The following is a 16,085-nucleotide window of genomic DNA, read 5'->3' as shown; positions in this document are numbered from 1 at the left end:
CTGTCCAGTTTTCCCAACACCATCTGTTGAAGAGACTGTCTTTTTTCCATTGGATCTTCTTTCCTGTGTTGTCAAAGATTAGTCGATCATAGAGTTGAGGGTCCATTTCTGGGTTTTCTTTTCTGTTCCATTGATCTATGTGTCTATTTTTGTGCCAGTACCATACTGTCTTGATGACTACAGCTTTCTAATAACAGCATGAAGTCTGAAATTGTGATACCTCCAGCTTTGCTTTTCTTTTTCAACATTACTTTGGGTGTTTTGGGTCCTTTCTGGTTCCATACAAATTTTAGAATTGTTTGTTCTAGCTCTGTGAAAAATGCTGGAGTTATTTTGATAGGGATTGCATTGGATATGTAGATTGCTTTGGGTAGCATGGACATTTTAACAATGTTTGTTCCTCCAGTACATGAGCATGGAATGTTTCTCCATTTCTTTATGTCTTCCTCAATTTCTTTCATAAGCGTTCTATAGTTTTCAGAGTACTGATCCTTTACCTCTCTGGTTAGATTTATTCATGGTATCTTATGGTTTTTGGTGCAATTGTATTTGGGATCGATTCCTTGATTTCTCTTTCTGCCGCTTCATTATTGGTGTATAGAAATGTAACAGACCTCTGTGCATTGATTGTATACCCTGCAACTTCACCAAATTCCTGAATTAGTTCTAGCAATCTTTTGGTGGAGTCTTTTGGGTTTTCTATATAGAGCATCATGTCATCTGTGACAAGTGAAAGTTTGACTTCTTCCTTGTCGATTTGGTTGCCTTTTATTACTTTTTGTTGTCTGATTGCTGAGGCTAGGACTTACAGTACTATGTTGAACAACAGTGGTGAGAGTGGACATCCCTGTTGTGTTCCTGACCTTAGGGGAAAAGTTCTCCGTTTTCTCCCTTCGAGGATGATATTAGCTGTGCATCTTTCATATATGGCCTTTATGATATTGAGGTATGTTCCCTTTATCTTTACTTTCTTTGGGATTTTTATCAAGAAAGGAAGCTGTATTTTGTCAAATGTTTTTTCTGTATTTGTTGAGAGGATCATATGGTTCTTATCCCTTTATTATTTTGCACTCTGCTGCTTATATATGCTTTGTGGTAGTCTCCTTAAGCAGGCTTTCTCCCTGCCACCATATTATACACAGCTGTATCACACGGAATTCAAGTCCTTCAACATCCTACCTTCAAAAGGTAGTTGCTTTTCTACTCGTCGACTTGCAGTATTTGTTTTCTCAGAACTCTGATTGATTTCTCAGGTGTTCAGAATGTTTTGATAACTGTTTAGTTGTAGTCAAGGCAGGAGACAAACTTAGGGTTCCTCTACTCCTCTGCCATCTTAACTCCTCCCTGATATACATACTGTTTGTGTCCCTCATCCTCTTCTACAACATTTCATTAAGAGATGTATTTTGTCAATGATCAGACCTTAGCAATTTTCTTTTCATTTTATATTGCTCCACTAAGAATACGTTATATATTTTAGCTATAGTTTCTGTAATCCCACAGATATTTCAAGGTAGCATGTTATATTTTGTCCATACAAATTAAGAGATAATAATAAGCATGTGAAAGACTCATCAAGAACACACTCTCAGGCTATCATCAGTTTCAGGCATCAATTTTTGTGTCAGAATCCCTACGAATTAACAAAAGTGGAATTAAAAATATTTTTCAAGTTGTATGGTTGGTCAGAAAGTATTCCTTGGTTCTATCTGCCCTTGCATTATTGGATTATAAGAATAACCAAGCTTAATCTTTCAGGGAGTGGTGACATGGGTCTTGAGACCCTTTTAAACTTGTTCTTACTTAACAGAGGATAGTGTTGTCTGATTCTGCCAGCCTGTTAACTGAACCTACCCTTAGTATAGTTTCACATTTCTTTAGTATGAATCTTTCTTTCTATGTGTTTTTTGTTATTCACAGAAAGAACAGAAACCTCTTTGATCTTACTGAACAGGAATGAATGTGTTTTATATGGCAGAATTTGCTTTATGACTTGCTTTCTGTGCATAATGTTTGGTCGCAAGGCTGTTGGGGAGAAAGGTCTGATGCCTCCAATTTTCCTCCTTACATCAGAGGTTATAAAAATGTGCACCATAAAGAATCTGATAATTGTGAGCAAATTTTCTTAGACCAGTTTTTATGGCTTTAATTAAATCTTTTATATTCAACTGTTGCTGTGACATACCCTCTTAGTTTCCTCAACGTAAGTATGTCCAAAGGCAGAGTTATGCTTTTTTTTTCCCCAAATTGTCCAAATCTCTGAAATAGTAACTACGGTCCATTCCCATTCCTTGGGGGTAATTCCAAAGAATGGAGTCATTTTTAATGCCTCCTATTCTGTGACAAAATACACAATCAGAAAATCCAAAAGATTTTACTTCCTAAAGTAAACTCTGTCCCTCTCAGGCATCACCTCACTCATTGAAACTATTGTAACCTCTTTATAACAACTGCTGTATCACTGGTTTACCTAGGTCCACTCTGGTTCCATTCTAAACCATTCATCTCATGGCAACCAGAGTGACCTTTGTGAAATGTAAATATAATTGTGTTAACCACTTGCTAATGCTTGTTAAAATTTTCCTTGTGTCTTGGGATGAACACAGAACTTCTTAGTATTTCCTAAATTTCCTGTATGATCAAAATTCTCCCCATCTTTTCATTTTCATCTCACATTCTTAATTTTTTCTCTTCTCTGTGGTCCTATTATTTTCCCCTCTGCTGCTCTCATCACACTAACCTCCCTCCTGTCTAGAATGCTCTACCTCTTTTCTCTCCAGAGTAAAATATGACTCATTTTTTTATGTTAATGTAAACATCACTTTGTCATTGAAGGCCGATCCACCTGAAGGTCAAATTCACAATTACAAGAAAGTGTAGCCATTGAGGAGGAGGGGATGCTCTCCTTTGTAAATTTATGTATATTTATTTTAGTCATCATTTTCTGTCTCTTTCACTGGACTCTAATTCCCATCAAGGAAGCAGTCATGCCAGCTTTTCCATACCATTGTCTCCCCTAGTACCTAATTCTGTGCATACCATGTAGTAACACTCAATAAATAGGTGAACAAATAAATGTAAAACTTTGTCAAATGCATATGATCTACAAAAGAGCAAAAATAAAATTACAAGCACTTTGTTGGAGATTCAGGAGAGGAAAAATCCTGTTTTTAAGGAAGCAAGAAGTAACAAATAAAAGATATTTTTACCTATTAACAGAAACGTAAGGCGATTAAATACCACATTGTCTTTATTTACTGTCTTATCCATGTTATATTGTTCTAAAAATTTGAAAATAGAATAGCTTTCTGCTGGTGATACAGGTTTCCGTTTTTCCTCTTTAAGGGTTTCATTTTTTAAAATTAGAGCTTCCGAAAATGAGAGTTACAAGAACATGATCATGATTTTACTTGATTCCTGCCTATACCATGTTATTATTTTTGACTGTAATAATTTGTCTCTTTATTTTCACCTAGTTTAATTTGTTTTAGTCATCTCTTGTATCCCACTGCCTTATTTCTTTGTCTACTTACTTCACAATTCATAGTAGAAAATACATTTTACACTGAGACCCAGTACACATTTCTTATTGAATGATTGTGGATGAATATGAATACATGCTCAGTGCAGCATATAACCCGAGGAACACAGAACAAAACACTGCATGATTATAGTTCCATCTTTCCTACTATGAACAAAAAAACCTGCCTCCATCTGCACGCATTATCATAGTAATGGCCTATAGGCCGATGAGCCTATGAGTAATTTACAAAGACTGTTCAGCAGATGCTTTTATTTTGTTTAAATCACTAATGATGAAAGGGGAGAAAATGAAATAAACTACAATTTAATGTAATTTTGTTAAAAGAAATATATTGAATAAGAATGGTAATGGACAATGTGGATTCCCTTTAACTGAAGTGTTTAAGAGAAGAAAGAAGACTTACCACTTTTTTATGGTTGGTGTAGCCTTAGATAATTTCTATCTCACACCCTGGTGATCTTTCTTTTACTAGGTGAGTCAGAAAAAAAAAACATTAAAAAATGTATAAATTAAGATGTTGGCTTTTCCTAATGGAGGACTACTTAGTTAAAGTGAAATTTAGGAAGTTAATATTTTGTGTTAGGTTTTTATTTCTAAGGGCAATTATAAATTTAATGCTTGATATGATATATATCGTTGCTCTATGTATTTAGTGCAAAATGGGGCCCAGTCCTTTTTTTTTTTATTAATGTGGTTATGGTTTTTACAGAAGTGTTTGAATAGTTTCTTTAACTAAATTTATCCTTAGTGAAGTTTAACAGTATTCTAGTTAAGAAAAAAAGTAGAATTTTAAATTCTTTTTAATGAGATACAATTTGGAGTTCTCCTTTCCATATGGCATGCTCGATTTGGTGATCCGCATTTCAAATAATCACAGTGCTTATGAAAAAATTTGTCCTCTTCGTTTCTTTGTCAGCAGAGAAAAGAAGCTTTGTCTCTGCTTATTCAGTACTCAGTATGACTGCTGTGGGCCTGTATTTATAAACTTTGCCAGATATGTTCAATGTTTAGATTTGTAAGAAGTCAGTAAAGACCAAGATTGATGATTGAGGCTTATTTATTCTTGTGGGTCTGTAGGTTATTCCAAAATGCATATTTAGAAATTTATAATCAGTATTAAATTGAGATTAAGGTAGAGATGAAGCACTTTTAAAATTATATGTTTTGATTTCCATTAAAGAAAATTAAAAAAAGAAAAAACTTCAAGGCTTGACAGTTCCACTGTTAAATTTTTTCATTGAACAGTTAATCCAAGGCCGTGTAATTCAGGGCACAATAAAGATAAAAAGTTACCCCAGCCATTTAATGATTAAGCTAAACTGTGATTCTGAAAGACTCAGACAAAGCCCAAACTATGAGCTAATGTTCTCATAGTTTAGTTCATAAAATCCTGATCCTCTGAGATACTCTACCAAAACTAAAAATTTTGGCAGGTATGTTTGTTTAATCCTTTAAAAATTATTCCATTCTCAGAGATCCACAATAAATATTAACTCATCAAAACGATCTGAAAATTCTTTCACTAAATAAATAAATGTTTAACCTAGAGTTGCCATTTTTTTTCTGATAAATACAGGTTTAATGATACATTGTTCTTTACACAGATGGCTACAGAGACTTTATAATCCAGGGATACAGCCATGCAACACAGACCAGTTAGTTAATTGGCTAACCATATACAGTGGCAGATTGGTGTTTCAAGGAACATATATTGATATACAGAACCATAGAATAAGGTCACTTTGAAGAGTTGGATATAAAAATCCGATAGTAGTAAATTGCCAGACTAAATCCAAAAGTTTATAGTAAAAACTAAAGCAATACAAAATGAAATATTTAACAGGCAAAGGGCACTTACTAAATATTAATTACATTAAGGATAATAGGAGTGGAATAATATTAATAATTTATTATTTATATCTATATTATTTGCTTGTATTAGCAAATTAGTATTCTTTAGAACTGAAAATACTGGAACTGTAAAAAAAATTATCAAGTAGGGTTTACCAAAGGAGTGTAAAAATGGCTTATTATAGGTATAAATAAAATACATTATTGCAGTGGATTGGACATGTATATCCTACTGGAATGATAAATTCAACGTCTTCAAAAATGAAATAGTTTTCGCCCCTCTCTACCTACAAAATTTTCCCTAATATTCTTTACCTTATATGATGATATCCATTGCCTTTATCTCCTGATGTCATTAGGTCATACTGGAAAATTTACAAATATTGGTTGAAAGCCAGGGGCACCTGGGTGGCTCAGTCTGTTAAGCATCTGACTCTTGATTTCCACTGATTTCAAGGTAGTGAGCAAGCTCTATGTGGGGCTCTGTGCTCAGCACAGAGTCTGCTTGAGATTCTCTTTCCCCCTTCCTCTGTCCCTCTGTCCACTTGCACACTAAATAAATAAATAAATAAATAAATAAATAAATAAATAAAATCTTAAAAACAAAAAGCAAGAAAACCAAATCAAATCAAACATTATACTTTTCAAAAACTATATTTGTTTCACATGGCTCTAGTCATATAGTCAATCTTTTATCCTTATTGATTGTGAAAGTACTAGATGATATGTAATTCCCAAGGGCATTTTTTTTATATTTATATTTCTTTTGTGGTCAAGTTCTGAATAGGTATTTAAGCACATATTTGTCCTCTAGTCTGTGTAGTTGAGGTGCTTGTCCACATTGACTTAGAAAATCTTGCAAAAGTACCATGCCATAAAATTCCTAAAAGATTTTTATTCCATATCAGTGATTTTTAAAACAGACATCATCACAAATGGGTATTCATAAAACTAAACTACAGTATAAGGCAGAAATGGCTCTGTGAAATAGTTTTGAAAGTCCAGTTTAAGCTGACTATTGTGAACATCAATCACTATTATGCAAAAACATAAACACATGCATGGCAAGAATTTTCTGCTTCCCAAAATACATAGTTTTAAAAATAGGTATATTTAATTAATCTTCATAAAACAGAAAACCCATGTTATATAAAATTAGTTATCTATTTAAATAACAGTAAATACGAGTGTATGTGTAAAATAATAGAAAAAGAGAAAATTTTGTTAGTATCCCCCCCCCCCACCAAATACTGGTATTTTAACATTTAAATCATGAATGTTACCGTATGATGATGTACTTAGTAGTTACCCAGGTCAGTGAACTATATAAATATATACACATATTATGTACATATATGCAGTCTTTTACATAATTATATAAAAATTCTTTCACTCAAGCAATCTCAGGGCTAAGTAGTCCTTTTTAAAACATGTCACTAGCCTATTATTGACATTGTGGCTTAGAAAAAGGGCTTAATCTTATTTTTCTTTCCATGACTGCATTACCGAGAATTAGTTGTCAGTTTCCATAAATGATAATAGTGAACCCTCCAAAGGTCAGCTAATATCAGCATGAATGTGTTCTTTGTACATATTTAAAGATTATGAGTTTATCTTGCAAATTGCCTAACTTTTCTTTTTGAAGCCCTCCTAACTTGCCCATCTTTCCACTTCCAAAGCAGTTGAGAGTTGCAAGATTGAGAAAAGATTGGATGATATTATATAGCTACTCTCATTAATTCATGGATGATTTTCTGCTGCTAATAACTTTCTTACCAAATCCATAGCAAAGAGGAACAGACCTGCTACTTTGTCATCCCCGCTTTCTTTCTCCATAGTCCCTGAATATATTGTTAATAGTACCTTAATTTTTTTGTCAAGTGCAGAAGAAAGGCTTTATATCTATTTTGTGTAGATAGTTCATTCTTATATTTGACTCATTTTTGTGCTTTTATTTCTTTTATGCTGGGGCTGAAATTTAAATAACAAAATTACTACTGAATTCATTGAACATTATGTGTCAGGCATTTCACTGAGCATTATTAGTTCATTTTATTCTCATAATAACTATATGAAAAAGTTAATATTGCATTTACTTTCCAATTGAGAAGGATAAAATTTAAAATGCTTAAGTAATTTACCTAAGTTAGCATTAATCAAGTTATAAGTTAAATGTTTGATTATTAATTTATGGTACTACTAGTAGTAGTATTATAAAGTTGTGGTCAAAATCATTCACTTTAGATTTTAGAAGCTCTTTTAAGCAGACTATGGTGTATTCATATCTGCATCTCTATCATACAGTGCATGCTTGACACTAGTAAACCATCAATAAATGTATTTAGAGGAATAAACATGATCTACCTTTATGATGTTAGGTTACCCATTTTCCATTATAAAACATTTAAGTTTTATAACACCTATTGGTTTTATATAAATCAGTTTTTTTCTTATTTAAAATTTACAAGTATTTTTATAATAGAGAAATTATAAGGCAATTACATTAATTTAACTTTCCACTTCAAAGTCAACCACTATAAATGAATCTGATTAACTTTTATGCAAATTAACTAAACAAAAATATAAATAGAACTTGGTGTTACACTGGTTTATTTTTTCTGTCTTAAATTGGAGTAAATTATTTAATTTCAAATATTTAGGCAGACAATACAGGATAATAAACAAAAATTTTGTTACAATTAGGGGTGCCTTGGGGGCTTAGTTGGTTAAGCATCTGTCTCTTGGTTTCGGCTCAGGTCATGATCTCAGAGTCATGAGATCGAGCCCCAAGTCAGGCTGCACACTCAGCGCCAAGTCAGCTTGTCCCTCTTCCTCTGTTCCTCCCCCTGCTCATGCTCTCTCTCTCTCTCTCAGATAAATAAATAAATAAATAAATAAATAAATAAATAAATAAAATCTTTTAACAAATTTTGTTATGATTAGATACCCGCTAAAACCAAGCATTTTAAGCAAGACTTTTTTGTTTTTAATATTACTGCCCAGTCACAAAACAGTATTAAATTTGATTAAGTATAAAATTTAAAGATAAGAGTGTTTACTACTATCTACCAGCTATGATTATGTATTTTTAAGTTCTGCATTATTAAATTTTCCCACTACTTTCAATTCAGGATATAATTTAAATAGTTTAACTTAGTCTTTGACAACTGAAAAGATGTATCTCTTATGATAAGGCAAAATAGGATATTTTGATTATGAGTGTGGTCTATTTGAGCACATTCTTGGATTTAGTTTATCAGAAAATCTGTACCCATCATTAAAATCACTTCTGGGTACAGACACAAAATAATAATTAACTGAAATTCATCAGTTATGATCAGGGAGAAGAGGCAGTTTTTGTTCAATAGTGGCTCCAAAGACATCTGTGAATGAAATAAGATAACAATCTATATTAAAATGGATTATAATCATGAATAGCTTCAAATCCTTATATAGCATGTTGTAGCATTCATAGTTCTTGGAAAAATAGCTAACATATAAGTGAAATATTAATGTTTATGCATAATGCAAATCAAGAGTATTTCAATGTTAAAACTGTCTTAGCCTTAAGAATTAAATAATAAAGTACAATACACTATCTGTGTATCTACCTATCCTGAGGATACACTTTTTTTTAAAGATTTTATTTATTTATTTGAGAGAGAGAGTGAGAGAACACAAGCAGGGGGAAGGGGCAGAGAGAGAGAGAGGGAGAAGCAGACTCCCCAATGAGCAGGGAACCCAACATGGGGCTCGATCCCAGAACCCTGAGATCATGACCTAAGCCAAAAGCAAATGCTTAACCAAGTGAGCCACCCAGGCACCCCTGCAGATACACTTTTTTAAATTGAAGTATAGTTGACACTGAAGGTAATACTTTTTCCATTCTTCATAAAAGTAGCTGAATTATTTGGAAAGATAGCTTATATGAACAATCTAAAATTATTTTTTAGTTAATGACATAGAGCAGTAATACACATTTTTATATTTCTTAACTTCAAAACATTGCTAGATGTGTTGCTATAACCCAAATATATGTAATAAGTTGGCAGATACTCTTAACATTCTCCACATGTTGCATATTACACAAGCAGAGTGAATTTCAATAAGTTAGTCAATGCATTTCCAAATTCTAGATTTTTAATTTATTATATTATTTAAGTAGTACTAACTGAAACAGATGTTGGAGTTACAAATACTAATTACTAGAGCAAGTAAAACCCAACTTGCTTATTTATAGTATTTGAATATTTCAAGTGATATTGATTAAAATGTGGTGGGAAAGCCAATAGATTTATAGAATATTGGATCTGCCTCCCTTGATTCCCCCTGCCTCTCCTGTCTCCCTAAAGAAGTATTTAGTCTTGCCACTTTTTTTTTTTTTGTAGTCTTGCCACTTACTTATATTAGATTCCACAGTTAAGACAGTGGTCAGATAAACATTTTGGGTGCTTTTTTTAAATTAGTAAATTGTATTTAGTTTATATCTAAACAGTCTAAATGGCTTGGTGATATAAATATGGCAGTAGAGATCTATGAACATTATTCTGTGCTTGGCACTATTTTAGGGGCTCTTAATGGATGAAGAAAGCACTTGATTCTCTGTCCTAATAGACCTCCATTCATATAGAGGGTTATAGACAATGGACACCAAATCCAACACATGACTAAAACTTTTTTTTTAATTAAGCAGGATAAGGAAGATTAAAAATATATATGATGGTCAATATAGAAGTAAAACTGGGAAGATGCAAGGAGTTAGTGATGACAAAATCTGAGGCAATAGGGTTCTAGCCAGAGAATGTTCTGTGACAAGGAACATGACTCTCACGTTGGTCAGAAAGCAAGGATGCCAGTGTAGCTGGGGCAGAGTGAACCACAGAGAAGAGTAGAAAATTAGTCCGAAAGGCCTGGTAGGGAAGGGTCAGATTGGGTATTATGCTATAGCAAGTGAAAGAATATTAGCTTTTAGTCAAGTGAAATAGGGAGCCCTCTTAGAGTTTTAAGTAGGGGAATAGCGTGAACTGACCTGTGTTTTCATAGGAAAACTCTGGCATGGTGGTGATAGGCTGCTGGGAGAAGGATGAGAGTGTTTATTGCAGTGCAAGGCAGAGAACATGATGGCAAGGATCATTGCAGTAGCAGTGGTGAGTAGTGATAGTGAATTCTGGTTATGTTTTGAAGCTAGAAACAGTGAAATTTGCTAAGGATTTGGATGTGGGTTGTGAAAGAAAGAGAGAAGTCAAGGTTGACTCTAGTATTGTGACCTGATCAACAAGAAAGTTGTATTTACCACCATTTGATCTGAAGAATTTGGGCAGAGCAAATTTAGAGAGGAAGTTTAGGATTCTGTTTGGACATTGGAAATATTAGAAATAAGGGGAGAAAGTTGAAAGAAAATTTGGGTGACACTTGGCACATTTCAGGGATAGCAGTGAGGCTGGTGTGGCTGGAGGGCAGTGATTAGGGGATGGTCTTAGAAGATGAGGACCAAGAAGAGCCAGGGGCTTTTGGATTTTGTTCTGAATATGATAAAAGGCATTTAGACTTACGAACACAGAGGGAACAAGATTTGATCTATACCTGAAAAGGAGTACTCTTTTTTTGGGTAGATATTTAAATATTCTCTGTCCTATTTTCTCTTGGGAAGAAGGAACTAAGTTAATTTATTTATTACAAAAATATTTATTGCCTTAGAAGATATGTTAACATCAGTATTTTTGAAATGTGATGACATCGTTATCCACAAACATTAGCAGTGGCCCATTAAATGAGACCTAAATGAAACTGGTTAACAGGCCTATTCAAAATCAGAGAAAAACTCTAAAAGTAATTCAGTATATTGACCCTTATTAGTCCTTAAAAACATTAATTTTGGAGGGCACCTGAGTGGCTCAGTTGGTTAAGCGTCTGCCTTTGGCTCAGGTCATGATCTCAGGGTCCTGGGATTGAGGCCTGTGTCAGGCTCCCTGCTCAGCAGAGAGCCTTCTTCTCCCTCTGCCTGCCACTCTGCCTATTTGTGCTCGCTCTCTCCCTCTCTCTCTCTGTCAAATAAATAGATAAAATCTTTAAAAAAAAGTTAATTTTTATTTTTATATAATAATACCAAGCATGTAACAGCTTCTATGGGCATCTTCATTTTCATATTGATTTAGTGAGTATTAAGGTATATCAAGTCTTGGATCTTAAGTGTGATATTGATAAGTATGTGAAAGGGTCACATGACTTTTCTAGGTCAAGTAAAATGGCATTTTACATAAGGATTATAAAAAATGATTGCAAGCATGAATTTAACTACAGTTACATCAAGGCAATTAAATATCTTGGACTGTCCGCGGAGCCACGGCACTTTAACATGATTTATTCAATACTATTTATTAAGATTTATATAGGTCGTGATAAATATTCTCACTTATACAGTTTGGTGGATTGAAAAACATGAGATCACAAAATTTGTAGCTCCTCTCATCAGGAGACAGAGTCTATTTCCACACCCACCCCTCCAATCTGGGCTGATCTAGCGACTTGCTTTGGCAAATTGAATGGGGCAGATAAAACTTGGTCTGCAGAGGACTTTCAGCTGCTATCATTGCCCTCCCTGAGACAGTAAGGAAGCAGGTTTACTCTGTTGGAGGATGAGTGGTCACATGGAGAATAACTAAGCAAGGCACACAGACAGCAATGAACACTGGCCATTTGGCACAGGAGTGAGGCCATCTTGGACCTTTCACTCTAGCCAGACTTCTAGCTCAATGAAGCCACGTGAGTGAGCCCAAGAAAACCAAAGATACTTCCCACCTATCACATGGAATCATGTGAAATGAGAAATTGTTATGGTTTTAAGCCACTGAGTTTTGGGGAGTTTGTTATGTAGTAATGAAAACAGAAACACATGAATGAACTGCTTTCTGGAGTTGTTTGCATTTACTATTTGAGTATGATGTAACAGGTGTTCTTTTGTTCTTTTAGCAGTTAGTTAATGAGTGACTACTAAACACTTTGTGCTAAGTGCTCTAGGAAATAAAAATATAAGTGTAAACAGTATCAGTAGGGTAAGTAATAGTTGAGTTGGGGTAATAAATATTAAACTCTAAAAATAGGTATTGTTGTAAAAGTTTACCTATGTGAGACATAAACTCATATGTGCTCTAGGAATTCAGCAGGAACACCTAGGAATTCCTTGAACTTGAGATTCAATGAAGTCTTTATGAGGGAGTCATTTTTGAGCTAGGGTTCAAAAAATGGGAATCACAGTAGGTATTGTGGAGAGAGGGCTTCCGTTGTAGGGAATAGATTGGGCAAAAGTCGGTACAGAGGGTAAGGATTATATACTATGATAGGTAAACCATCCAAATAGTAAGTGAAGGGGAGATAAAGTGAGAGCAAAATTTGAGAAAAACCAGATTAGATCCAGATGCTAGAGTCTCATTAATTCTGTATGTACCACATATCTATTGCCAAATAACAAGCGACCTAAAAGGTAGTGGCTTAAAACAGCACAATTTGTTGTTTCTCACAGTTCTGTGGTTGGTAACCAGGATAGTTCTCCTGCTGGTCTCACTTGCAGTTATTCTTGGCTTCAGTCATGTGATGGCCTGACAGGAATTGGAGCATCCAAGATGGCCTACTGTCATGTCTGGCAGTTGGTGCTGGCTGGCAGTTGGGACATTTTGGGGTTTTTTTGTTTTTTTGTTTTTTTCCACAAGCCTCTCATCCTTCAGTAGATTATACCAGGCTGCTTTACGGCATGGTAACCTCAGACTTCTAAGACAGAAAGAACAAGAACTTCAGGGTGTTGTAAGATCCATGCTCTGTGATCCACACATCATCATTTCTACAATATTCTATTGGTCCAAATAAGTTATTAGGCTGTTCAAATGCAAGGACATGGAGAACTAGATTTCACTTTTGATGGGAAGTGCAGCAATATCATGTTGCAAACAGGCGTGAGCATAGGAATGCTTGATTTATTGGCAGCTATTATATAATGTATCACACCATGAATTAGAAGTGGTCTTAAACTGTAAGGATCCAATGCCTTTTTTTAACCTGTGATTGACATATCTAAGCTTTTTAAAATTAATTAATTACTTTATTTTAATTTTTTTTTTAGCGAGAGCGAATGCACACACCCACGGGGGAGGAGAAGGGGAGTGGGAGAGGGAGGGAGAGAATCTTAAGCTCCAAGGCAGGGCTTGAACTCAAAACCCTGAGATCATGACCTGAGCCCAAATCAAAAATTGGATGCTTAACCAGCTGAACCATCCAGGCGCCTCTCTAAGCTTTGTTTAAAGAATGTGAATATGGCCATTATGAACAGGTTATATTAAAAAAAGAACAAACTGAAGACAAGGAAGCAGAGTAGGAGACTTTTTTACTGGTTTAGGTGAAGATAATGTTTATCTGCATTAAAAATGGACATTTTATCTATGAACAAGGACTGACTTTTATAGTTATGCAATATATAGTAAGCCTTTAACATTTGAGTCCCTAAAGCTATGTAATTTATCTTCCTTCTTATTTTATTTTCTACTGTAGTGTAAAAGTTAAGCATAAATTGCTTACATTTTCAAATATAACCTACTTCACAGAAATATTTGTTATCAAACAGTTATTCTCTTTGGTCATAGTAAGCCTCCATCTGAATAGTCTTATAATTAGTTCGGCTATTATATTGCATAGGGACAGCAGAGCAAATAAACTGATACGAATCAACTCATATGACCTGGCAGCTCACACAAAATTCCTAAGCATAGAACAAGGGCAATTTTGCTGAACCATTCTGGAAACTTGGAGGTAAGAAAGAAAAAGAAAAGAAAAACAAACAAACAAACAAACAAACAAAAACCACAACAGTCTCTCCCTCAGCAGTAAAATGATGACAAGTACCCTACTACTTCTCTTTTGTCCCTTGGTTTATCTACCTGTGTGTTTGCCCACCTACCTACTTATCCGCTGGCTTAGACAGACTCTGCCTTAAAAAAAAAATTAAGATAATTCAATATTTTTGATATGTAACCAAACAAATAGGAAGATTACCTTAAAAGGATAGAAAAAGAATTTCTCAAATTTAAACACTGAATATTACCTCTTCATGGTCATCAAAATTGAGCTATGTTTGCTTGCTGTGCATAGGGGTTGGAATGAGTATCCAAAAGTAAACACTGATTTTTTTGGACAGCTTTGTAAGGGGATAAATTACATACCATACAGTGCACTCATTTTAAGTGTAAATGTCAATCATTTTAAATGCATTTACGGAGTTCTGCAATCATCACCACATTCTGGTTTTAGACCATTTTCTATCACCCTATTCCCACCATCAGGTCCCATCCAGCCACTAGTCTGCTTTCTGTCTCTTTTCTGGACATTTCATATAAATAGTATCATATAGTCTGTAGTTTTCTACATCTGTCTTCTTTCATTCAACATATTTTTGTGATTTATCCATATTAAAGCATGCATCAATACCTGTTTTTTTCTTCTTGCTCAAGTGTATGCCATTATACAATGATTAATGTGCAAATCTCATATCTCCCTCCAAGTCTCACCTTTCCTTTTTTTTCTTTTTTCTTTTCTCTTTTTTCTTTTTTCCTTGCCAGTAGTAGTGCTATTTTAAGAGCTATTTTAACAATCTACTTTGGGGACATCTTGTAACAATTTCTATGCTGCTCTCTTACTTTTATACCATTAGTAGCTTTGTACAGATGGTTGATCTCTTGAGAATGACTTGGCAATTGTTAACTCCTCAAACCTTTGATATATATATATGAAACACACACATATTATACAATAAGATGGCTTCCTGGAAAAAAAAAAGACTATCACTCTTTTGACAGGGAATAAATTTAGCAATTTCTGTCTCTGTGTTTCCTGGCATGCATTCAAAATGTCTGTGTAAGTCACCCATGAAATTCAGTCTATTCCTTTTATATGCTACTCAGGTATACTCTGTGATATTTTGACTACAATTTTTGGTTATCAATCAAAATAATACTATATTTGATTAATGTAGGTAAAAACTTAAAAAATCATATTTTCCTGAGGAAAAAAATATTGTACAATATGAGTCCAACTTACTACATGGCTTTATGAAATGTGCTTTGACTTTCAAAAGAGTAATGAGAAATAATGTGCCCAATTTGAAAGTTCTAATTTTAATGCATGTTTGTTTCTTTAGCATTTGTGGAATCCAACATCTGGAACGAATAGGAAAGAAGCTGAATCTCTTCGACTCCCTTTACTTCTGCATTGTGACATTTTCTACTGTGGGCTTTGGGGATGTCACCCCTGAAACATGGTCCTCCAAGCTTTTTGTCGTTGCCATGATCTGTGTTGCTCTTGTGGTTCTACCCATACAGGTAAAGAGAGCCAGGATACATTTTATAGAAATGTGCAAATCTTATAAAATCAAATCTTCCATACTTCATAAGAAATGCAGGGTGGTTTATTAATGTATTATATTGACACATGTTATTATTGTTTCTAGTCAGTAAATTAAAATGGTCTCAGGAACTGCTTTTTCACATTATATTAAAACTGACTTTTTTCCCCTCCATTCACAACTGATGTAGCTCACATCTCATTTCAATTCTTGAAGAAGTTTCTTTGAAATACAGGGTATTTAACTATATTAATTAAAAGATCATAGGATAATATAGTTTTAATTACAGAATGATAGGCCAAGGAA

General features: G+C 34.2%; 1 protein-coding gene across 1 annotated transcript in view; it reads left to right on the top strand.

Annotated features, from left to right (window-relative positions):
• KCNT2 (potassium sodium-activated channel subfamily T member 2) overlaps nt 1-16,085 on the top strand; it is a 349,439-nt gene that overhangs the window by 148,026 nt on the left and 185,328 nt on the right. Inside the window, exon 9 of the mRNA XM_045812805.2 lies at nt 15,576-15,756. Within this exon, the coding sequence (XP_045668761.1) occupies nt 15,576-15,756 (181 nt within the window). The remainder of the gene's footprint in view (nt 1-15,575; nt 15,757-16,085) is intronic.

This window comes from Ursus americanus, chromosome 2 (genome assembly GCF_024610735.1).
Source record: "Ursus americanus isolate L20-20 chromosome 2, mUrsAme1.1.p, whole genome shotgun sequence".
Classification (NCBI taxonomy): domain Eukaryota; kingdom Metazoa; phylum Chordata; class Mammalia; order Carnivora; family Ursidae; genus Ursus; species Ursus americanus.
Note: the sequence above shows the minus strand (reverse complement) of the source record. Positions and strands in the feature narration are given on the sequence as shown.